This window comes from Phyllostomus hastatus, unplaced genomic scaffold (genome assembly GCF_019186645.2).
Source record: "Phyllostomus hastatus isolate PE091 unplaced genomic scaffold, TTU_PhHast_1.1 phas_scaffold_182, whole genome shotgun sequence".
NCBI lineage: Eukaryota > Metazoa > Chordata > Mammalia > Chiroptera > Phyllostomidae > Phyllostomus > Phyllostomus hastatus.
Window position 1 is genome coordinate 11,396,878 of NW_025334013.1, and position 23,802 is coordinate 11,420,679.

The window sequence follows — 23,802 nt, forward strand, 5'->3', positions numbered from 1 at the left end:
AATTAATATAGCAAGGCTTTTTTTTTTCTTATTAGCCAAGAGAAGGGAACGATAAATACAAAATCCAGAAGAGTGAGAAGAGTGGTTTTAAGAGGAAAAAGGCACTAGAAAAATAAAAGTTGGTATTTCTGTCAATTTTGCATAAAATGGTGGGTTCAAGGTTATTCATAATACCATAATGCTAAATCTTACATATAGGTTCACGTGTTCTCTTATGGTCATCGGATACCTAAGAAAACTTGAGGGGATTTCTGTGTGCGGTGGAAGACTGGGGCTCAGTTTCATTCTCCCTCCCGTGGACGCCCAGTTCTCCCAGCTCCCTTTACTGAAGAGACAGACCATCCTTTCCCCGTTGTGTATTCTGGGCTCCTCTGCCACGGATTAATTGACCATATAGGCGTGGATTTATTTTTAGGCTCTCTGTTCTGTTTCATGTCACTAAATATAGTTTAAAGGTATTTTAAAAAACAGAAACAAGAACAAAGCAAAGACAGGAACTGGGACTCATAAGTCGAGGCCAAGGTCTCCCCTGTCACTTGATGTCTGTGAGACTCGGGCTGCTCACTTCGCCTGGTGGCCAGGATTTGGGCTAGCTGACCTGTAAGACCCCTTCCAGACGGGCTGGCCCTGCGCCCTTCCACAAGTGCAGGGCCACCCACAGGGCCCCACCCGCCCTGCCCTACAACAGCCCCCTGCAGGCCTGCAACTAGGTCTCAGCCCCACGGCTGCGCCTTGAGTGCCCAGCCCGTGGGCCGGCCCCAAATGGGGCCCCATGGGGTGCAACCTCGTTCCAACCCTCACGGAACCGCCCACAGAGCAGCACATAGTCACACGCCTGCGTGGGGCGTGTAAGAACGGGGCACCGAGGTGCAGACGAGGCAGCGTTCATAAATGCTGATTCGCACTTCTTCACGAGTCAGCCTTCCCCAGGATTTCCCACCCCGGTCCCTTCTAACCGGTGGCTTCCTGTTTGTCTTGTACACTGTCACCCTGTGACTGAAGGGCTCTCGCCACCAGAGGACGGCTCCTCCCAAGCCCTAACTGAGCCGAGACCCTTCCTTCATCAAGTGACCTTCGCCAGCTCCGCCTCCACAGGTGGTGCTTTCCGGGTAGAGAGGTAAACAGTAAAGGAACGGACGTTTCACTCCACTCTCCAGAATCCTCTGCCCGCTCAATTAGTCACTCGATAGTTATTTGAGTGTTTCCTAGGTGACAAGCCCTGTTTTTGATGCTGACTGGTGAACATAACAAAGTTGCTGTCTCCAGGAACTTACCGTGTAGTCAAAATTCATAGTGGAAAAAAAAAAAGAGAGAGTGTCCTTGTCAGGATGTCAAACAGAAAGGAGGGGACAGTTACCCCACTTTAAGCTGGTGAAGCTCCAAGGGGTCAATTTAGGTTTTTGGGGTTTTGGTTTTTTTTAAAACATATCAACAGAGCCAGGGAATGGTTCACTTTCTGCTGGTTTTTCACATGTCCCCCAAAGACAAACTGCTTAAATCACCCTACAACGAAGTAAGCAGCTGCTAATACAAATCACAACAACTTTTCCAGAACAGAACAAACAGTAAGGCGACTAGAACGCTCCGGCTGAAAGAGCCGCCCGAGGAGTTCGGGACGCCCAAGAGCGCCGTCCTCGCTGCGTGCAGCCGAACGCGGCCTGCCCGGTGCACTAGGAGTGCGAAGACCGATTTGCAAATCACCATCAAGTAACGTTTATTCAGTCCTCTGGGTGAGGATGAAAGAACAGGACAGGGCCCGCCTGTGATAAGCTCCAAGTTTAATATGATGAAACACACCCACCCACAAAACTGAAACACAGTTCCACAGTAAAGGTCCACGCTAAGCGGTACAGGGAACCTCGCAGGATTTCTCCAAAGTTGGGCACGTGTGCTGGTGGCCGCTGGCTGAGCAGGAGCGCCCCTCACAGGCACGGAGGGGTGCTGCCGAGCAGCGGGCACAGCGAGGTCCACGGAGAGGCCTGGAGAGGGAGGTGCTCCGGGAAAAGGGCAACAGAGCGGGGCGTGGCCCTGGTCCTAGGGGTGAGAGGTCCACACCGAGGCGAGGCCAGACCACGCCCAAAAGGCTAGAGGGCAGTGGTCTTCCGGGCAGGCTCCAGGGTTCCAGAGCTGCAGGCCCCCGACTCGGAACCTCGCTTCACCCAGCTTCATGGCTTTAGAGTGCTTACAGCGAAGACTTCTGTGCTGCGCTGTCTGTCTGTTAGCACTTTAAATTCTACTTCTCCAGAAGGGATGAGAGTCCCTAAAGATTTTCCCAGAGAAGTGACAGGAGTATTGTCGAGTCTTAGAAGGTGAAGCAGATAACATTTAAAAAGGCCATTCCAGCTCTCGCGCCCAACATGCCCCTCCCTTTGTGGGGTGGGGTTTATGTGCCTGCCCCTTGCATGGGGAGAGTTTGTTTGTGACTGTTCTTATCAGCAGAGGACGGAAGAACTGATGCTCAACTCCAAAGCCAAGCCACAACAGGTACCTCACCTCCTGCCCCGCCCGCTGACCACTCAGGCTCGGGGCCCCAGGCTGCAGGGTACGCAGTCCGACTGCCCTAAGGCCACGACGCTCGGGGGAAGCCCAACCCAGCCCACCCAGAACAGCCACATGGAGCCCCCGAGACTCTCTGGTGTGAGACACCCGCCCAGTCTCCGGGTGCTCCAGGCCCCCCTATTCCAGCTTGAGCTGTGTGACTGCAGCAGCACGAGCCCCCAAGCCGGAACCACCCAGCCAGGGCCTTCTTGATGTTTGGCCCAAGAAACTACTGGAGATAATAAAATGGCTACTGTTCTTTCTGGGGTAGATTTTGGTGGATGGCAATAGTAAGGGATGCAGAAGGACGCACTGGGGACTGCGGGGAGACCGCCTGAGCAGAAACGGGACTGGGGGCAGGGGGGCCGGCAGAGGGGCTTCCACAGCAACCAGGGCTCTGGCTGTGCGGCTGGAGCGGACTGTGGAGGTGGGGGGTAGTCTAGGACTTTAAGAGGGAGGACAGACAGGACAAGGTTACTTCCTGAAAAAGAGAGGCAGCCCACAACATCTGAGATGGCTAAGCTTTCCAGAAGAGACCACCTGCTAGAGGATGATGATGCCACAGCCTCCTCAGCATGTACATGGCTTGAGTGTGCTTCGGTGAAAGTGTCTGTAAATTCAAGGGCAAGCAGTAACTCAAACGGCTCGGACTTCACAGCAGAAGTCCTGTCTGGTCTACGACTAGCTGTGGCAGATCTGCACTCACCAGCATCCGTCCACACGCAAACGACCAGCCAGAGCTCAGGGCCTTTACAGCATGTCCTGAAGTCCGTCAGGACCTTCACTCGTTTCCATTCCCGGAAGGCTCAGCGAGTCCTCCGCAGACAACACAGAGGTAAGCTGCGCTGGAGCCCGGCTGACTCAGCACGGGTTCACGGAGTCTAACTTAACCATCGTTTGGTCTCTGTGACCCAACTAGCAACTTTGTTTAAAAGCTGAATCTGTCTGCCGCAGCTCGGGAACAATCTGTGCTGGGGGCTGTTTGGGGTGAGAGTCACTGGCCAGCCCGGCTGATGCCTCCTCTGCAGGCCACTCTGGGAACGGCGGATTGTGTCTTGTGTCAACGGGAGGAGAGTGTCTCTTGCGGTGACTGCCCTCCGACTGGGTCTGCAGGGAGGGCCCAGGGCAGCAGCTGCACGCCGAGGGGGCCGGCTCCGCAGCACAAACACCAGCATTCCCTTAGGGTGGCTTTCCGTCCCCGTGGGGAAATCCAATGCCCGCTCTCCAGTGGGTCAAGGCCACAGTGAACACCCACTGGGTAGGCCGAGCCTCCCTCAACCTACCGGGGTCTAGTGCGTGTCACCACAGCTGGGTCAGTGCCATCCTTTAAAAACCGAGGGGAAAGCCACTCGACATGAGATTAACCACTTTACAGTGAGCAATTTGGTGGCTGTGTCAATGTCACTTTGATCATCATGAAAACACAGGCGGCTTTTAAACATTATTCTGTCAGGATCACAGAAATGTAGATCTGGATGGACTTTCCAAGTTCGTCCAAATCCTGCCCCCTTGTTTCTCATTCTACAGATAAATAGCGAGGGTCAGAGGAAATTCTGCAAGGTCGCACGGTCGGTGGCAACGCAGCCCCTGAACCCGTATCTTCACGCTGAGCGGTTTTCCTGCCACATCCCAGCCCTTTCCACCTGAGGCGGTCACTGAGCAACAGCATGAGCGATGGGGCAGGCACTGGGGACACAGAGCTGAACTGTCAGACATGGTCCCGGCCCTCGGGAGGCTTGGGACCCCAGGAGGAAGACAGACAGACAAAACGACGGCAGGACAGGAGGACAGCAGGACAGGAGGACACCGCCACGCTACCCTACACTCAGAACCACCGACACGCCGGTTATTCCATCATCACCGAGGAGCGGGGACCTCCTCCCAGGGACTCTTCCGGACCACCAAAGCACCCATCTTCTCCAAATCCTGAAAGACGGCAGTCCCTCCGAGATGTTCTCCGAGGCGCACGCTCCTGGGACACGGCCCTGTGTCTGCTTCCTCCCTTCTCCTGCCTGCCTGCACAGCCGTCGGGAACACCCCTCCTCTAACATGCTGCCTCTGATCTCCCATGCGTTCTGAAATTAGAAACCTATTTTTTTAAAAGACTTTGAGAAAAGGAGTACGCTGCAGGCTCATGAAATAACCGGGGGACCGACCTCACAGGCCTACCCTGGTGAGCGCCCTGACGGGGCCTGAAGGTGGTGGTGGGCGTGCACATGTCGTGCAAGGTTAAGGGCCCACGGCCCTCAGCCTTTTCTCAGAGAAGTCTAAGACTCCAGCGGCACGGATGTGATCTAATATGAAGAATTCCTATTCTCCCACTTACCCCGCAGGGTGGGACTAAAAGCAAGTCACCATTTAATTCCTCGGAGCCTCAGTTTTGAAAACTCTACAACACGGGCCTAACAACACTCCGTGCCTCGCCAGGCCGCTGGCAATGAGGTAATGTGTCTGGCACATGACTGACCAGAGGGAGGTCCCTGCAGGCCTCCTCCACTCACGGCTGCACTCCCCCAGAGTGCGGAGCGCACGGCTTATCTGCTGAGCCGCTCACGCAGAAACGGGGCTGGGTGCGCAAGGCCCCTTCCCCTGACATTCCGCTCACTGGATGCAGGTTTTCCACTTCGGCTGCCAAGAGCCTCCAGAAAGGTAGGCGCGGTGCTGTTTCAGTTTCCAAGTCATTTAGCACCAACAAAGGAGGGCGGACTTCCACCACGCTCACCCGCACAGTGCCCCTGCCCTGCTCAGGACGGGTGCACGGAACTGGTGGCGGCCCTTGAGCCAAAATGGGAGGAAGGGAGAGAACCCTCCAGGCAGAAAATAGTACGAGGTGACGAGGTTCCACAGTCACCCACCCACGTGAGATCTTCCCTTTGTGTTTCTGTCCTGTGCTGTTCTGCTCTCTCCTTGCTCAGCGTTCTTCCGGAAGCCCTCCGACCCCTCTCTCTAGCCCAGGAGGGCACCAAGAAACATTGTCACCCTTCCACCTTCTCCCTGTTCACTGCTGCTCCCAACCCCATCTGAGGCCATCAAAACCGAACAAATGAGATAGCTCTGACAGAGTCCCCTCACTACCTCGACTCCCCACCCAGCAATGAGAATTTCCAACCACCTCTCCCTGGTGTATTTGTCCCAGAGCAAAACTTAGCAACCCGCACACAGGCTCTGTGTCAAGCACTGCAACAGCCATCAGCTGATTTTCCCTTACACATCCCTTCAGGGAGTGAAAGACACAAAATGAATCACACTCAGGAGGCGGAGCTCTCTCTCTCTCTCTTTGCTGCAGTGTAGGTTAGAAAAAGGTTCTAGATACCAGAGTCAACGTTCACAGCCCAGAAACCTCTGCAGAACACAGAGTGCTTTCTCTGTGTTCCCAGATCAAACTTTACTGGGCGGAATGGCAAACAGCCTCAAAAGCGGTTAGTGATCGGGGCACGACGGCGCGAGCACGTTCTCAATGAGCAGCCAGAGCCACTGCTCAGCACGGGGCGGGAGCACACAGCACAGGGGCACCAGGTGCCCTTCCGCCTCCCCATAAGCAGGCGCCCCTTTCCTGCTGCATCTTCCACCCCCCACCCACCCCACTGCTCACTCAGTGAGCCTCCCGACCTGGAGCCCACTCAGAACTCAGAACCCAGCGGCAACTTCTGCTGCTTTCTGTGACTTTGCCAGGCTGAGCAGAGGGGGCGACTTTACGCAGGGAAACACCGCGGGTCAGGGTGCTGCCTGCCAGGTTTCTCTCGCACTGTTCCTGGCTCTGCTAAGGAGCTGGCAGGGTGAACGAGCATTTTATCTCGGGGGTGCACCTCCCTCTACCCCTCCAGATTTTAAAGCACGGGATCACAGAAATGTTCAGCTAAAGGGGGCCTTAGAAACCATCTAATCAGCAACTGCTTTTTAAAATGAAGAGCACTGAGGCCCAGGCTTACCCATAACTGAGACTGATCACATCACTAAACAGCAAACGAACCAGGACCAGAAAACAAGTTTCTTGATTATACAGTTTAGGGCTTTCCATCTGCTTACAGTTTAATCATAAGTCAAATTGTTAAGAATAGAGCTAGATATTAAAAAAACATTTTTAATGAAATTCTCTATTAACAATAGCATTTTAAAGAACATTTATGTATCATCTATATAATTTTACTTTAGTTTCCAAATTAATGGCTCTTCATCAAGAATACTAAATATCCAAAATGTAAACCACTTTCGAAAGGGAAAACAAACCAACATTTGCTAACGACACACCATAAACCGGGCACACCCACGTGGGTTTTGGGAGGGCCTCGCCACGGCGCTCCCGCCCCAGCTCTACAGGTAAGTAAACCAGGGCTCAGGAAAGTTCAGTGACTTGTCCCAGACCCTGAGCCCTGAATGACAGAGCAGGACACAGAACACACAGGCCTTCCTACCGCAACCAAACAGCCCCTAGAGAGCGTTAACCCAAACTAAGACAAAACTTACTTCAAACGACTTCTCGGGAACAACCTGCTAGCTCACAAAATGAGAAAGGGGCAGCGAGCCTCTGCTCCCAGGCCGAGCAAATGATGGACAATTCCACCTACTCCCCAATTCTGACGTCTCCTGTCACCTTGAGTCACAGACGATTCCCGCCAGCACTATCACTGACGGGTGGGTTTCTCAAAAACCCACCGAAAGCCACTCTGGGACAGCTTCTCTGGCCGGCGGTTCCCGGGACCCCCCCCCAGATGATCCGCGAGGCGCCATTACCTATTGTCTGGTCACTAATGTTTCACAGATGTCTACGGCTGCTGCCCCTGCATGATCCTGGCCGGTCTCCTGTAACGAGTGACTGATCCCTCCACTCTGTCAGCTGGCAGACAGACACATAATTAGGGGCCATCCTGAGATGTCCTCAGTGGACATATGTGCTGCCCATTTCTACCTTGATGGCACGAGAAACTCAGGAAGCCCTTTGCAAAAGTTGAAGAAGATGAAAGCAGAGTGCCCCTGTATTCCAAATAAGAGTTTAAAAAAATTAACAGTTTGGAGGGAAAAACAAAAACACACCATCATCCACATGTTCACTGACAAAGGCTAAAGAAAAAAACTCACTTTTTCATAGCAGAAGCCAGTTCACACAGGCCATCCCCCAGCCCCCCGAAACGATTTATAATACGGCCTGGACGAATCTGGAGCATTTGGCCACGGGTTAACACCAATCACACACTGCACGTGGCTTCCAAAGGTGTGGGGGAGACCTTGGGTCCCCTCCGCAAACAGTGCACATAGACGAGACGAGTCTTGATGGAAAGGAGCAACACTTAAAGGATTCTGGAAGAAAACAAAGGCTCCACCAGTCCAAGTGGTTCGTCTGGAAGATGCAGTGCTGCCCTGGGACCTAATGTCCTCAGGAGCCTTGAGGAAAAGAACACGTTCAGGCACCAGGGGAAGCACTTGGCCGGTTTCTCCCCTCAGGCCCCGAGCTCCTATTTCAGATGCCCACAAACATGGACGGCTGGCCAGTCTCCGCCTGCCCCGCCCCCCGGCCCAGCTCCCAGGCTGCTGCGTACAATTATGGTGCTGCCCTGCGCACCGGCAGCCGTGGGCACACGGCAAACAAACAGACCCTGCACCAAGGGCTGGCCCGTTCTCTCGCACCCCCGGTCACAACACTGAAGCTCTAATGTATGCTGGTGATAGAAAAGCACAATGCAACATCCACAATCTGTGATAAATGTGTAAACTGAACCCAACGCCTGTCACAGAGCTTCCCCACTTCCAGCGGTCAGAACCCGCGGTCAGAACCCACCGGGCAGGAAGAAGACTAAAAGTGAGGTCCTTCTGTATGTAAGACCTAGCACGGGCCACCTCCCCAGTCTTCAGTTGGCAAGAAACAAAACAAAAACACATGGGAAGCAAAGAAGACAAGGGTTAAATCCTTCATCCGCTACTTCCTAGCAATGGAGATCTGAACAAGTCCTTCCCCTTCCTGAGCCTCAACTCCTTCATCTGTTAAATGAAAATAATAATTTGTTAATATCTATCTTGCAGTGTTGTTTTGAGTACAATAGCATAAAGTATTTGTATATGAAAACTAAAACCCTACCACAGTTCCTAAAACATATTAAGAGTTCAATAAAAAGAAGTATCATCACCATGCTCTTAACACAGTTTAGTTCTAGGGGGCACAAGATTTGAAAGCACCTACATGAAAGTAAAACGCACACCACACCTCCACTTAGGCGGCTAACAGTACCTGAAAGCATGCAGCTGGGCAGCTATGGAACCAGAGGCCGAAAGTGAAATCGGCCAGGGCCGCCCCTTTTTGGTTCTTCTGGGCCAGAGGAAAGTGATCTTTAGGAGCGACAACACTGTTCCTCCATCAAACAGTCAGTTTCCTTAGTCGGCGACCATCTCGCCAACAAGACATCTTATCTTCTCAAGCTCAAAGCCTTCTTCCTCTGCATCCTCAAATGCTAAGTGCTGTGTCTCAAGAAAAGTCTGTGGCTGAGTAAGAGGCTTAAAGTCCTTCAATGAGCAAAAAAGAAAAAAAACCAACCAGCTGAAGAAAGGGAAGCAGCAGTTCCAATTCTGAGATGTCTTTCTGATCACCAAGAACTGCCCCCGACACCGGGTGGCACCACTCTCACCGCCATCTCTTGCACCACCACCTAAAGCAGGCTGGCCCGCAACGCAGCTTGCGCCGAGCTGTTACTCCACGGCAGGCTCAGACTTAAGGGCTTAACGTGCACTAATACAAGCAGCAGCTAAAACTTATTAAGGCACTGGTCTAAAAGCTTTGTATGCCAACAGCTCATTCAATCTTAAAAACAATGCTAGGAGGTTAGTACTGGTCTTCTGTCAGATGTGGAGACTGGGACACAGGGTGTGGTGAGGTTACACGTGTCATCAGTGGTGGAGGTGACAGGCAAAAGCAGGTCGGGTCTGCTTGACCCCAAAGCCTACGTCCCTAATCACTGCCCTGCACTGCACCGCTCCCTTTCTTATCTTGAGAACCACAGCCACCTTTTTGTCGGCCAGTCTCCAAAAGTGGAGCTGGTGACAGCATCCACAGCCGAGTGGCAAGTGACAGCACTCCAGCTAGGGATACAGGTTTGAGAGAGGTCAGCTGCATTCGAGTCCCAACTCTGCCAGGTCCTGGCAGTCTGACCCTGGGCGAGTTACTGAACTCTTCTGGGCCTCAGGCTTCCCAATCTACAAAAGGGGGTTAATAAGAACACACGACTCATACAGTTATTTTAAAGGGTCACGTGGGGGCGATCCCTGCACATGCACAGCCCTTAGCACACACCTGGGACACAGGCACTGCTCCATAAATTGTGCATGTTAAGTCAACAGAGGAGAGGAAGGGAGGAAAAAGGTGAAAGGATATAATCTAAAATTTCAAAATAAAAGTTTCTGGCCTTCTGCCAAGATCTAGAAAACAGCCCTGGACTTCGCGCATCCACAGCACGGTGGCGACGGTGAGCACCAGAAGACCTCAGGGCCCGCAGGGCCTGAGGGCTGGGCCTGTTCAGCACAGACTTCTACAAAGCAGAAACCCAAGCATGGTTTATACGGCAATTCTTTTTTCTTTCTTTTCCCCTTTTTTTTTTTTTAAGAGAGAAGGGGAGGGAGGGAGAAAGAAAGGAGAGAAACAGCGATGTAAGAGAGAAACATCCATGGGCCGCCTCCCACACATGAACCAACCAGGGACTGAACTCACAACCCGGGCCTGTGCCCTGACCAGGAATCGACTAGTGACCTTTCACTTTGCAGGACGATGCCCAGCCTACTGAGCCACACCAGTCAGGGCTGACGATTTTTTATGAATCTGATTGCTCAACTTCCCAGAATAGCATTTTGCCATTTTGTGATAGATAAAACTACTTTTCATCCAGGCATATAAATTCTCTAATGACTTACTAAAAGCAAAGAGTCTTATAATATGGGACTTTAAGCGAGTCAAGTCTTCCAGGAATATAATTCATGTTACTCTGGCTCTCATTACTTGCTTCTGAGAAATTCGAGGACACGAAACTGACTGAGTCAAGGCTGAGGTGTCATTACCCCCATCACCTCCAGTTAGCAAGTTCTCACCTACACCACAGCCGGAGCAGTGCAGGACGCAAGTGAGCCCCAACAAAGGAAATGAATGGTAACATCAATTCTTTCCTGTCTCTCAGTCACAAGAATAAATACAGAATGCAAAATCGGCCAGCCTAAGAAGTTGTGCACCTTCTGCACAGTCTGAAAGGCTTGCTACGGGGTGGTGACTCTCTACCACTGGAAAAGGGACTAGGGACGAAACACAACGGGCAGTGAGACTTACTCCAGGTACTGTCACAGCAAGACAGCCTTCCAGTACTCCAAAACTAGCACCGCACCCACCCCACACTCCCCCCAGCCCAGAGGGAGGGAGCCGACTGTTTACCAGGGACCTCAGCAGAGCCAGCCTCGGCACTCACCAGAGGGAGAGCCTCACGACACAAAGAGAAAACATCTTTGCTTTAATCCGCCAGTTTTCTTATACTTAGCTCAGAAGTTCCGTGACCAAAACGAATGCGAGGCACCACGGGAGAGCTCGGAAAAAGCAGAGGGGGCCGTTCTGCTGGGCAAGTTCCTCTACCATGAAGGCAGAAATCAATTCACTCCCCGCCCCAGCCCCCACCCCGTAACCCTCGGATCCCAGGAGAGCGCCAGTGTTTGGATGGCCTGCAAACGCTCAGCTTTCCGGCAGTGCCCCAGACAGGGAACCCATCCATCCCGGTATTGTTCTTACCTCCCACCCCTCCTACATCAGGGAGGGGACCGGGCACATGGTTCTGAGGTCACGCTCCTCACTTAAAGGATCGTGGGAATGCTTACGGAAACGCCTGTGACAGCTCTGCCAGCTGGAATCGCTGCTCGCTCGGGGGCTGGGGAGCTGGGGAGAGCGGGATCAGACACGGGGGGAATGGGAGCGCAGGCGACAGATGGTCCGTGTTATCGTAAAACAAACAAAAACGATCCAGTTGTCCACTCTGAACATGTGCCGCTCGGTGCACTTCGACTACGCCTCAGTGAAGTCAGAGAACACAGAGAAAGGGGGCTGGCCGGTCTCCTACCGCCTCAAAAGTGTACTGCTGGCCTACGGCTCTGGGAAAAGCAGGATTTAATGAGAAAATTCAATTAGGAAGTAAACTTAAGGAAACCCAGAGCACGCTGAGTGGAGCGAGGAGGCTTTCCCAAGCGTCTCGGGGCAGAGCAGCACACCGGGGTGCTGTGCAGATGCTGCCCGCCGACTGCTCTCTGAGGCCCCGGACTCGACCGAGCGCACATGGGGAACCAGAACCGGAACCGGATCCGTTCCCCCTTCTCCACCCTCCTGTGCTGCTTCACTAGTGACGCTCTGCGCGGGGAGAGCTTGCTGTGCAAGGACCAGAACTCCAGCTGCTCAAAGGAGGGAACAGCACAGATGTGTGCCTGACCCCCGCCTGTCTCTCTGACGGGCCTGGGCAGCCTTCAAGGTCACCAGCGAGGGCTGCCCGGCTCTCTTCCTTTTGGTTTCCCTTGTGACCAACAGTGGGCAGCTGGACAAAGTTGGGACGTCCCTTGACGGAGGGAAAACTTAGCTGACTCTTACAGGAAGATTAAATCCAGAGCAAGGGGGCAGGGGCAGGAATCCGTTTCCAATCGATGATGAGAAACAGATTTACTCATCAGCCAGGATTCATTCTTACAGGAAGCAGAAATCAGCGAGCTCCACACAAGACCACAAAAGTTCAAGGTATGAAGGGTGGCGGCACATCCCGGAGAAGGGATGCCTGTGGGAAAGGAGTCTCCTGGCTTCGGCTGGCCCGTCAGAGAGACAGGGAACCACACGTCCCTTGGCGGATGCTCCCGAAACTCCGACGAGGAAAGGTGAGGTGAAGGGCAGGGCTGCCCCGTGCACACAAACGCTCCGCTCTGGCAGGAACCGAAGTCAGGAACCACTCCAGCCGACCGCAGCCCCCCTCCCGTGGAGCACAACCACACGTGCGCATCAACGTGGGGCACGATGGCATCACTAGTCAAGCCTGAGCCCTACGGAAACGCAGAAATGCAGTGACCGCGGAGTCCCGCTTGCCCTACAAAACCCTTAAAGCCCTGCGTCTTCTGGCCTCTGCTTGGCCATCACCAGAGCAGGGAACTCGCCAGGCACCAGGGGCAGCACTGCTGCGCAATGAATGCTCTTCCTTGCACCTCCACCGTCCGCCTGCTGACAGCCCTTCTGCCCTCTACAGCCATCCCAAAGGCGTGCGAGTTCCTGGCCACCAACACCCCTTCACGTGGCTGAAGGCAGCCATCACGTCCCCCTCACCAGCAGTTCACTTCCCGGCTGAACGCTCCAGGCTCTGCCTGTGTCCTGCCCACCGCACAACTCTGAGACCACTCGCCTGGGGGCAATCCCACCCTCAATGGGCGCTTTACTGTACATCGCTCATCTTCGCCCTTGTTCCTGCTAGCTTCAGCCCTTGGGATCTGTGGCGGCGGTTGTGTTTGTCTTTGAGGGAATCATGGTCCTAACACCTAGTACTTCAGCAGCCTCTCCGGCTGCCATCACATCCTTTGCCCAGGAATGACAATGCGGGCCAGGGCGTGACCAGGCAGGGGGTGCTGCCAATTCTGCCAACAGCCAAAGTAAAACATACATGTATTACTGACAACTCCAGTAAGCCGCTTAGAAAGTACTTCCAGGAAGAATCATTCAGGAAACACTTTAATAAAGGATACACTTGTAATGAATATGTGTTAGAAAGAGATGCTGGGAGAGGTGATATAAAGACAATCTGCTCTTACGTAGATTAAGCATTTCTCCTGAAATCCATCCCTGGCAGCTCAGCCAACCCTGCTTCACAGTGAAGGGGTAAACCTCAGTCCAGCCAACGCCAGCTGTTCTGGATGGCCGCCACCGGGCCCCGAGCAAGGAGCGGCCACGTGCCAGGGCATGCGGTGAGCGCCAGTGAACAGTGGGAGCAGGCAAAGTTGGGTGCCATCCCGGCCGAGGTCCCCTAAGCACAGTGACCTGCATAGGTGTTACTGCAGCCAGCGCTATTGATTTACTCTAGTTCACCCTTAAGACAGACCATTACAATAAAAACCAAACTTTCAAAGACTAGTTAATGTGATTAGAAAATATATATATAATATAGTAACCGGCAGGAATGAAAGTTATAGAAGAGTAGATCCCAGTTAGCCCACCACTAGCTGTAGCCTGGGGTCTCTCCACGCCCTGAATTCCGAGGGTGGGGACACGTGGCACACCGGTGACCTGAGCACACAGGAGTTCAAGTGCTTCAGAACTTTACTAGGAAGTACTATAAGTGTGGGCGGTGTACTCAGGAACACTGCATTTTCTCTGGTACTCAGCTTTGTTGCCCAGCCAGCCCCGGGAGAGAAGCATTTCAAGGCAGAAAGAGAAAGGCCCCATTGGCCCAGTAGGAGTGGCCAGAGCACATTCATTTAATGCCCTTGAGCACCCAGCCTATCTATAAAGAACAAGCCAGCCCCGGCTGGTGTGGCTCAGCGGATTGAGCACCAGCCTGCAAACCAAAAGGTCACCGGTTCGATCCCCCGTCGGTGCACATGCCTGGACTGCTGGCCAGGTCCCCAGGTGGGGACGCGCAAGAGGCAACTGATTACACACTGACATTGTTCTCCCTCTCCTTCTCCCTCTGAAAAGAAATAACTTGTTTAAAACACGTTAAAAAAGAAGCACCCACTGACTGGAGGGTGGGGATGGGCACACTCGCTCCTTTCACACTATTGTTCAGGTCTCAGCACAGGTATAGGGGATTCTGTCGCTAGCACGGAGAGACCCAGACTGCTCATCAACATTACATCAGAGGAAGCCAGGGGAGGGTGGAGTGGGTGGGTACAGCCGGAACAAGACTGGCCATGTAAGTAAATGGGGCTCATCGTACTACCTGTTTGAAATTTCCCATAAAATTTAAATCAACACTCTCTTGCATTAAGCCCCATCTAGGCCAGCCTCCCGCAAGCTTCAAGGCCTAGGTGAGCATTCTCTCACTTGCAGTCAGTCCAGGGAAGCCCCTCTAAGGGAAGAGGAGCAGAAAAACCCCAACAACCCTAAACGAAGCTCTGCAGCAACCAGGTGAAAGGACGGAAACAACATAGGGTCCTCAGAACCCACCGCCTCACCCTGCAGCTTGGGGCACTGCTTTTGTTGGTTTCCCGGAACGATGCCATCGGGGCACCCTGGACTCTCCAGCTCTGGTTTGTTTTGGGGAAAGTTCCATTGCTTCTGGCTTTGGTTTGGCTGCCTCTGCACACCATAAAAATACAGCTCCTCTGTCTGTGGAAAGGGCCCCCACACCAGCTGCACAAAAGCAGCCCGAGCTCTCTGCACTCACCCTCCCAGAGCACGCAGGGTGTGAGTGTGCCCGCGTCTAGCACTGGTCTGATTTCGTCCTCTCCCCTGCCACCCCCAAAATATTTAAAATAACTAAACCCTTCTCTATGACGAGCTTGTCTTTAAGAGAAGGGTTTTTTAAAACCATTCTCATTTTTAAGATAAGTAAGATACTGTACAATAGAACCACATTCACATCACCCCCCGTGGGCCAGCTGTGAGCAAGACTCAAGGCTGCTCGGCCAGTTTCTGATCCCTGGCTGCCCGGACAGACCGCATGGGCCGAAACTCACCGGGAGCGCCTCCCCAGTGCCTGGCACTTTCCAGATGAGGGGAAAACAGGTGCACAGGCCGGGTCACCTGGCTAACACAAAGTGGGTGTGGGGTGGCTGCAGTGTGGATGTGTACCAGGGATGGCCTTCCTCCCGAAGGAAGGCACAAAGCGCTCAAGGGGTCGTGCAAAGTTCCTACCCCGGGAGGCCAGAGACAGAGAGATGAAAGCTACAGACAGACCCTCCCCCCAGAGAAATGCACCATACACACAAACGTTTGTAGAAGATGCCTGGTGGGCTCAGAGAACCCCTCGGATCCCCCAGGTACTAAGGTTGAACGCCCCTGTTCGGGCTTTGATCACTGATAAACTTTGGTGAGAGAGTGTCCGACGGGGGAAGGACGTCCGTGGAAGCGTCCTCGGCCTCTCCCTCCGAAGGCCACACGCCCACCAGGGCTGCCATCCCAGTGTTTCCTGCACCCCAGAACCGGGGTCCCGCAGACGACACCTGTGCTACCCCCTTCCCCCCAATCTCACAAATACACGAACCTTTACTGGAAACTGAGGATGAACGGAAAGGGACTATTTCCAGAAAATGGAACATGCCTGGACCTGTCTCAATGATCAATCTAAGGTCTTGCTAAAATAAACTGCCGTACTACACCCTGGTTCCTTAGGGCACTGCCGTCGGCACAGGTCCTGGGCTGGCTTCTCCGCCCACTTCCCTGCCCCTGTCCACCTCCTACCTCAGCCTGACACAGAGGAGCCACCTCCTGGAAACCCAGACCTGATCCTGGGGCCAAAGTGTGCACTCTCAAGAGCCAGGTGAAATTCAGAGATCTAGAAAGCAGTTTTGTGAAAGAAAAAAAGGAAAAAAAAGAACAACTCCAAATTGAAAGAAAACAATTATCTTCAGGTACAGAGCCTCCGGCCCAGAACCCTGCAAAGGCCTCACACAAAGACTGTGCACAGCCGTTCCTTTCCGCATCAGTCCCAGCAACCGAGGGCGGGAACGGCCTCGGTGCCCCAGGGTGAGCAAGGGCCGGACAACTGTACAAGGAATAATGCACGGTCACCGGCAGGAAGCTTGCAAAGGCGTTCGATGTAAGTGAGAAAAAGACTGACGTGACACCAGAAAGAAAAAGCAGGATGCAAAACTTAAAACTCTGAAAGCTACATTTTAAAAATATGCTCCAAGAGTGAAAAAGTAAACACAAAAAAGTCCATTTTTATCCATGAGAGGAAGAATTCTGAGTGGATTTTTTTCATCCTCTTGATACTTTTTTCCCCGCATTTCCCACAAATGAGACGTGTCCTTTTCCCCTTTCCCTCCGACTGCAATGTAACACAGGCTCTCTGAAACAAGCTCCAGCATCAGAGAAACAAAGTCCCCTGGTGACCCCACCGCCCAGAGGTAATTGCTCCCCAAAGGTAACTACTACTAATAATTTGGCTCCCATTCTTCCAGATGTTTTCCAACAAGCGTTCTTTCAGAATCAAATAATTTCCTTCAAAGCCAACGTGCATGACTCCATCTATAGGAAATGTCCCGAGAAGAAAGACTCGTGGGCGCGGGGGCGGCGACAATCGGGAGCAACTGCCACCAGGCGCAAGGGACCTGTGTGGGGCGAGGAAAGGTCGTTTGGAGGGATCAGGGGTGGCTCCAAGACTCTGCAAATGTACTCAAAGTTCACAAAACAGAACCGTACGCTAGAACAGGAAATTTTATGACATGTAATTTATACCTACAAAGCAGCCGAAAGGCCCAGACACAACAGTGCCAGGGCTGGCGGCACTGGCAGTGCGGGGCCTCGGCCCGGAGGGTGAGGGGGGCATCCCTGGGCTCTGGCGCTGCCCTTGTCCAGGGCCCGTGGCGAGGTCACGTGGTAGGCACAGAGGAGGAAGCTGGAAGCCGCACGGGAACCCCCCTGGACAAGCCGTCTGCACAGAGGTTCCCCAGGGCATGTGAGAGTCGAGGGGAGAGAGGCCAGTTGCACTGGACACAGGACAGAGGGACAGAGGAAAATGCTGGCCGGGCTCGCCTCAAAGACAAGTGGCAGAGGGGACGCAGCCCTGGCCTGGGTGCCCAAACACCTCACGAAGTTCCGGATGCACGGTGCGCAGGAAAACCTAGAACAAGGCTCTCTCGCTCAACAGAAATTTTAAAGGTGCCGGTGGCGAGATGTGGCTGCCTGGAGGTTCTCAGAGGGGAAAAGAAACAGTCGAGTGAGGGCGAACCAGATGACAGCGAGCCATCTGGGAGAGGAGGGGACGGATCAGGCGTCACACACGGAGCGCCGCGACTGCAGAGCAGGAAAGCAGGCTGGGCACCGGGCCGGTGCGGATGAGTCGACTTCCCTTGGACAGTGACTGGCGGCTGTGTTTCAGAGGCTTTTCGGGCCCTCACACCCTCCTGGGAATCCACCCCCAAGGCCTCACTCGAACGCACACACAGAGGTGCCCGCTGCTGTGCTGCAGGACACGGGAACGCCGCCCCAACGAGAAGGAAATGACCACAGCCTGTATATGATGTTGGCACAGTGTCCCTGAAAACACAGGGAAGTTATCTACTTTACGTTAAATTACCAAGGTTGGATATAAGATTTTAATCTCACGTAAGAAAAAGAAAAAGCCCAAACCCTAGAGAGAAACAGTATATGAAAATTATAGCCCCTGGCTGGTGTGGCTCGGACTGAGTGCCAGCCTGCGAACCAAAGGATCATATTTAAAAGAAAATGTTAGCAGTGTCTCTCTTTGAGTAGGAAGATTAAGTGATTCTTTTCCTCCTTTGATCTATATTCTTGAACTCTGCAAATTTTTATGAAAGTGTTTCTCCATCTCTAAAAATTCATGCCAATGGGATTTTGTTAATGTTATCCTCTAGGACTTGCACTGTGTACAAACTAAGTTTTACCTCATTTTCCAGACACAAACATTCTAATTCTGAATATGCTTTCTCGAATCAGATCTCCACTGACCCAAAACTGGCAGCTGCCACACACAAGGCCCTGGCGGCCCCCGCAGGGGCGCCCCCTCTCTCGGCCCTGAGTCATCTTTGCGGGGAGCGTGCCAATCTTCTTACCACTCTCTGGGGGAATAAGGATGTTGTAGTTGTTTGGTGTTGCTGTTTTAACGCGGGAGAGAAAAATACTGATGAATTTAAAATCGAACCTCAGCCTCGACAGGCGCTGAGAAGGAGCAGACCATTAACCCTCGAGGGAACTGACCCCACCTAGAAGGAAGCTGGAAACACTAGAACGCTGTGCCTTCCTAAGAGTATTTTGTGGATGCTGCAGTCCAGCTAAATGATGTTCAGTAATCGGGTTAATTTAAACACGCCCCAGAGATGCCACCTCACCCCCCAACCCCCCCCCCAAGTTCAGGACCACAGCCATCCAGCCAGAGCTCGGCTGAGAACTGGCGGAAGGGGGCACACAGCTACCTGGGCCAGTTCGGCACAGCCCCAGGAGCTCAGGAGCCCCCCACTCTGCTTCATGGCCTCAGCTAGAACCCTGTGCCACTCTTGATAAGCTAGCACCACTAGGCTATTTCACAACTAACCGTAGTTGAAGTAGAAAGTTTGTATTTCATTCATATTTAAGAATTAAAACAGGTTCGATGTTAGCTCTCTAATTGACACTCACACCTGGCTTTCTTTAATGTGGCAAAAGGGGTGAAGACAGAGCTATCACAGGGGTGGCTGTGCAACCCCCTCTGCCAGGGGTGGGAGGGGGTGCAGGAGTGCCTCCAAGGCACCAGGTGTGTGGAGGGGGGCGGCAGCACTGCACTGGTTTCCCTTGGAGGGCTGCCAGCCAGCCAACCTATCAGCCAATCAAGTAAGTGTTAAGGGGCGGGGCCACGGGCCACTGACAGGGGAAGCCAAATCATCTCCAAGGAGTCAGTGTAAGGTCGGGGCTGCGGAGCCAGTTGCTCCAGCAGCAGGCAGGGCAGCATGGCGTGCGCTGGGGTGGCTGCAAAGGGGAAAGTAAACATCCACAACGTCGACTTTCTCTCCTGGTACTTTCCACCTGTGAGAGGGTTTTTCTTTTCAAAGCAGAAATTTTACTCTCAGTTGTAAATCAATTCCAATGGGCTATCTCCTCCCTTTGCTCTCCCATTCTATCCAGTATTTGATAAATATTTTTCTACTTTTATTGCCCCAAGGTGAGGACTGTTTAGAGACCAAAATGAATACATTACTTCTCACTCCAGCGACCCCCTTAATCTACAAAGCCCAGGGGTCAACACTCCCAACTTCTCCTCTGAAGCACAATCAAAACCTGGTAGCAGCTGTGATCATTTAGACCACAGAAAGATGGAAAGTACTTTTCCACCTTTTACCTATGGTAATTTTGTTTCCTTCGTTCAACCGCATATGATTCACCTTAGAAGTTGCCTGGTAACCTAATCAACTTGTCACTTAGCCAAGACATTTCCGGGCGGGGGGGGGGCTGGGGGGGGACTGTTTCCACTCTGTCAGTTTTAACCCCTGGCCTCACTCACATCCAAAAACTGCCCAGACCAGCGTGGCTCACCTTGCTGGGAGTCCTCAGCAAAAGGAAAGGTTCCTGGTTGGGTTCCCAGTCAGGAAACAGGCCTGGGTTGCAGTTCAGGTCCCAGCCGGGGTGTGCATGAGGTAACCAATCGATATTTCTCTCCCCTTCTTTCTCCCTCCTTTCCCCCTCTCTAAAAATAAATAAATAAAATCTTAAAAGATAAACAAAACCCTCTCCTACCATGTGCCATGTGAATCCCACTGGCTTTACTACCATCTAACTTGCTACTTTACTTTCCCTACCCACTCCACTCTCCATGATAGTTCAAGTTTCCACCCTGGTGGCCACTTAGCCACCTGTTGCTCCTCCCCTTCCATCCGATCTGACATGCATGTCACCTCTCTAGGTTCTGGGTCACCTCTTTTCAGCTGGTCATGGCCCGAGTGGGCAAACCCTGTATCCTGGAACTATCTGGAGTCCGGAAGAGATGCTGGGTTAAAGGCCAAAGCCGCCCCAGGATGTGAAAAGATGACATGACGCGCAGACGCTGCTCCAGCCAGCCCAGTGCCCCCTCCTGACGTCTCCCATCTGGCTTCCATCTGACCTGAGCAGGCGGCCAGGTGGTTTTCATTTGCAGATGAGACCCCAGCAGCTGCGTGCTCAGCCACAAACCTCCTGACCCTGCAGTCGGTGTACGGCTGACAGGCACAAAGTGCACTTGTATCCCTGAGCAGGACCAAGCGGCCATCCTTTCCCAGGCCGGAAAACCAGGGGCAAAAGAACAAAGTCGGGTCTTGATGCTTGAAAATCTGGCGACAGCCAAGAAAAAGAAATGCACCGGCCTGACAAGATGTGAATCGAGGCCTGGCACGCATCGGAGGGGATGGAGAGGGTTCTTGCACGTTCTGTGTTCTGTCTCACACCGAAGATGCCAACATACTGGACCTTATCTCACTAGCACACTCAAGATAATGAAAGAGCCCTGGCTGGCGTGGCTCAGTGGATTGAGTGCCGGCCTGTGAACCGAAAGGTCACCAGTTCGATTCCCAATCTAGGGCACATGACTGGGTTGCAGTCCAGGTGCCCAGCTGGGGGCGTGCAGAAGCAACTGATCTATGTATCTCTCCCACATTGATGTTCCTCCCCCTCTCTCTAAAAATAAAAAAAATCTTTTAAATGAAAGAATAAGAAAGTTGTCAACGTGAAATTACGGTATGTCTGTGCAATGTAACTATTATGAAACAGCTAAAATCAGGTTTATAAAGAAAATAGTAAAAATATACAATGGTGATTAAAATTTTAATAATAATTATGCCAATGAAGGGTTTTCTGTGGGCCAGACACTGCTCTAAGTACTTTACCAAGTGTTACCTCATTCAATCCTCCTAACACGCCTATAAGGTAGCTTCTGTTATTAAACCTATTTCGCAGATGGGAGGACTGACACACAGAGAGGTGAAGGAACTTACCAAAGGTCACAAAGCTAGTATGTAAGAGCGAACTGGAGTGTGAACCCAGAGCCACGTGTTAACTGCCATGTGTTACACTGCCACCCATAATATAATAATCAATATAAGCCCTGGCTGGTGTGGCTCAGTGGATTGAGCGCCGGCCTACAAACCAAAGGGTCACCAGTTCGATTCCCAGTCAGGGCACATGCCTGGGTTGCGGGCCAGGTCCCCAGTTAGGGGTGTGCTAGAGGCAACCACACATTGATGTTTCTCTCCCTCTTTCTCTCCCTCCCTCCCCCTCTCTAAAAATAAATGAATAAATAATCTTTAAAAATATAATTGATATAATAAATTATGACATAACAACATAATGTATACATATCTATGTATTCATCCACCATAACATTATAATAAAAGATGAAAGAAACACTCCAAAATAACAAATGTTTTGTCTAAGTAGTAAGATTAAGGTAATTATTTCTTTTTATGTTTTGCTAATTTTCTACAATTTACAAAACCAGAAGTAGACAATAACTATTATCATTTTCGAGGCCTTAAAGAAACAAAAATATTCAGTGTGCTGGAACTAGGGATTCCCAGTAACTAGCCCCAGCCAGCCCCCACCACCACCACCGCCACACACACATTCCTTAGCCCGTGAGGTGGGAACACCACCACCACCCTCAGAGGCGTGGCAGGATGAAACAAGGGCAGAGGTGCAGCTCCAGGCACAAAATCCAGCATCCCCGTACCTGCATCCTTTCCAGAGGCCCCCGCCCTCATTCACAGTAACACCAACCGCTGTTTGATGCCCACCCTACTGCGCGTGTACACACACTGGGTCAGCTCTTTCTAACTCGCTGGTGAGCGAAAGGGAGAAAATGAGGCTCAGGAGCCTGTCCAGAGCACGGTGCCTGGAAGAGGCTGCCCCAAGACTCAAATCAAGACTGCTCAACTCCAGGGCCCGCGTTCCTTCCTGGACCCCCCTTTCCCTTACAGACCAAGCTCCAGGTGAAGACAGGTGCCACCACCACCACCTTCCTCTCTCTGGGCCACCTCGTTTCTTTTCAACCATCTCGGACAGCGAGAAGGGGAGCACGCTCGACACTGAAACGGCTCCAACGTGGCTCCCAGTGTGCCTGTGCACATCCCAAACCTGCTCCACGGGGTTCAACTATTCCCCACGTGTCCTGAACTCAGGCCAAGTCCACAGACCAACGGATGCTGACGGTCTTGGAAGCAAGCTTCAGCCCTCCCCCACTAAAGCCCGTACACAGGAGCGGGGTTTTCCAGTGTTGAACTCAGGTGAGAAGATGTGGCTGCCATTTTGGCACACGTGAGTCTAGGCGAAGAGAGGGGTAAGGTGGTCTTCGAACAGGCACTCTGCCAGTTGTCCCCAGCAGGACAAAAGTTCCACCTCAGGAGGCTCAGCCGGGTGAGAGATGGCATCGCTGCACGTTACAGGCCGGACCGGCGGAGAGCAAGAGTCCATGTGCGACTCTGGACCCGGAAGCACTTCCCAAGAGGCACTCTCAGAGGCCAACAGTGGGCGGTCTGCGAGCAGCACCCAGCTGTGATGCTGCTTCCTGACTCAGGGCCCAGGTGGGCCTGCTTTAGGAAACCAAACATGCGCCTTCTAATCCCTCCCACAGCCCTCAAACAGACTACCTGCGAGAGTTCATCAGAAGAATTTTTTACTTTTTACATTTTTTTAAAAGGTCCTCATGGGGTCCCTCAGGGTGCAGACCTGACATACAAAATGCCCACCTCACTCACTGTGCACGTGTTTGCAGGGTCTAAGAGCAAAGGCGCCTCCACAGGGTGGATCCTGAGCCAGGAGGAGGCGCAGCACTTGGAGACAGACCACCGAGGCTCACCCATCCCTTCCCTGAACTCAGAAAAGAGAAGCTCCCACAAAACCCCCTGGAAACTGAAACCTACAAAAACCACTCTTTTACACGTTTGCAACATCAGCTGGTATTTAGGCTTGTGTTGGAAAATCTTGTACTTCTGAAGGATAACGGGGCAGGAGAAGAAAAGTATGTAACATCCAGACACTCGGCACCTTTGTTTTGGAAAAGACCAGTCCAGAGTCCACAAAAGGTTAGGAAAGAACCCAGCGACAGCACCACCAATGTTTGTCTTTGGAATAATAGAAAGGGATGTTTATTATTTGTAAGAATCATCTCTGCTATTACATGACTCACTCCCGCATGCCGGGCCCGCTCTCATCTGCAGCCAAGGAGAGACGGCTGAATCAGAGTCTGCAGAAGTTATCACTGCCCAGTGAATGACGCACTGCGGGGCAAACTGATACGCACCGAGTCAGCTCTGGGGAGGAACTGTTATTGTTCCTCTCATTATTACCAGCTGTTCCTATTTTACTGCCAGGGCTGAACGACATTTTAATCCAAGAACTCATCAACCTCGGCAGTTGGATTGCTCGGAAATGCCCACGGAGAACCCACCACGGGTGCTGGGGGTGGATCCTGGCACAAGGAAGGGGCGTGGAGGGGGCAGAAGACAGAAACAGGAGGGGAGCGGGGAACGGACGACGGTGGAGCAGAGGAAAGGAACCTGCCGCCACGGACGGCGCACCGGAGGCCTGTGAGAGCGCAAGTGCACAGCTCTGCAACTGGCAAGACAGGAACGCGTCCGCCTTGATCCCAACTCACGTGGGGTGACAGG

General features: G+C 52.5%; 1 protein-coding gene across 3 annotated transcripts in view; it reads right to left on the reverse strand.

Annotated features, from left to right (window-relative positions):
* The window catches only part of CAPZB (capping actin protein of muscle Z-line subunit beta), a 121,462-nt gene that overhangs the window by 70,770 nt on the left and 26,890 nt on the right, over window positions 1-23,802 (reverse strand). The window contains exons 1-2 of one of the 3 annotated variants that reach the window (XM_045859640.1): window positions 5,303-5,307; window positions 3,904-3,905 (exon numbers count right to left, since the gene is read on the reverse strand). The exons of the other annotated variants lie outside the window; for them this stretch is intronic. Coding sequence (XP_045715596.1) covers window positions 3,904-3,905; window position 5,303 — 3 coding nt within the window. The 5' untranslated portion in view covers window positions 5,304-5,307. Of the gene's footprint in view, window positions 1-3,903; window positions 3,906-5,302; window positions 5,308-23,802 lie in introns of those variants that run through there. 3 annotated transcript variants of the gene reach the window in all.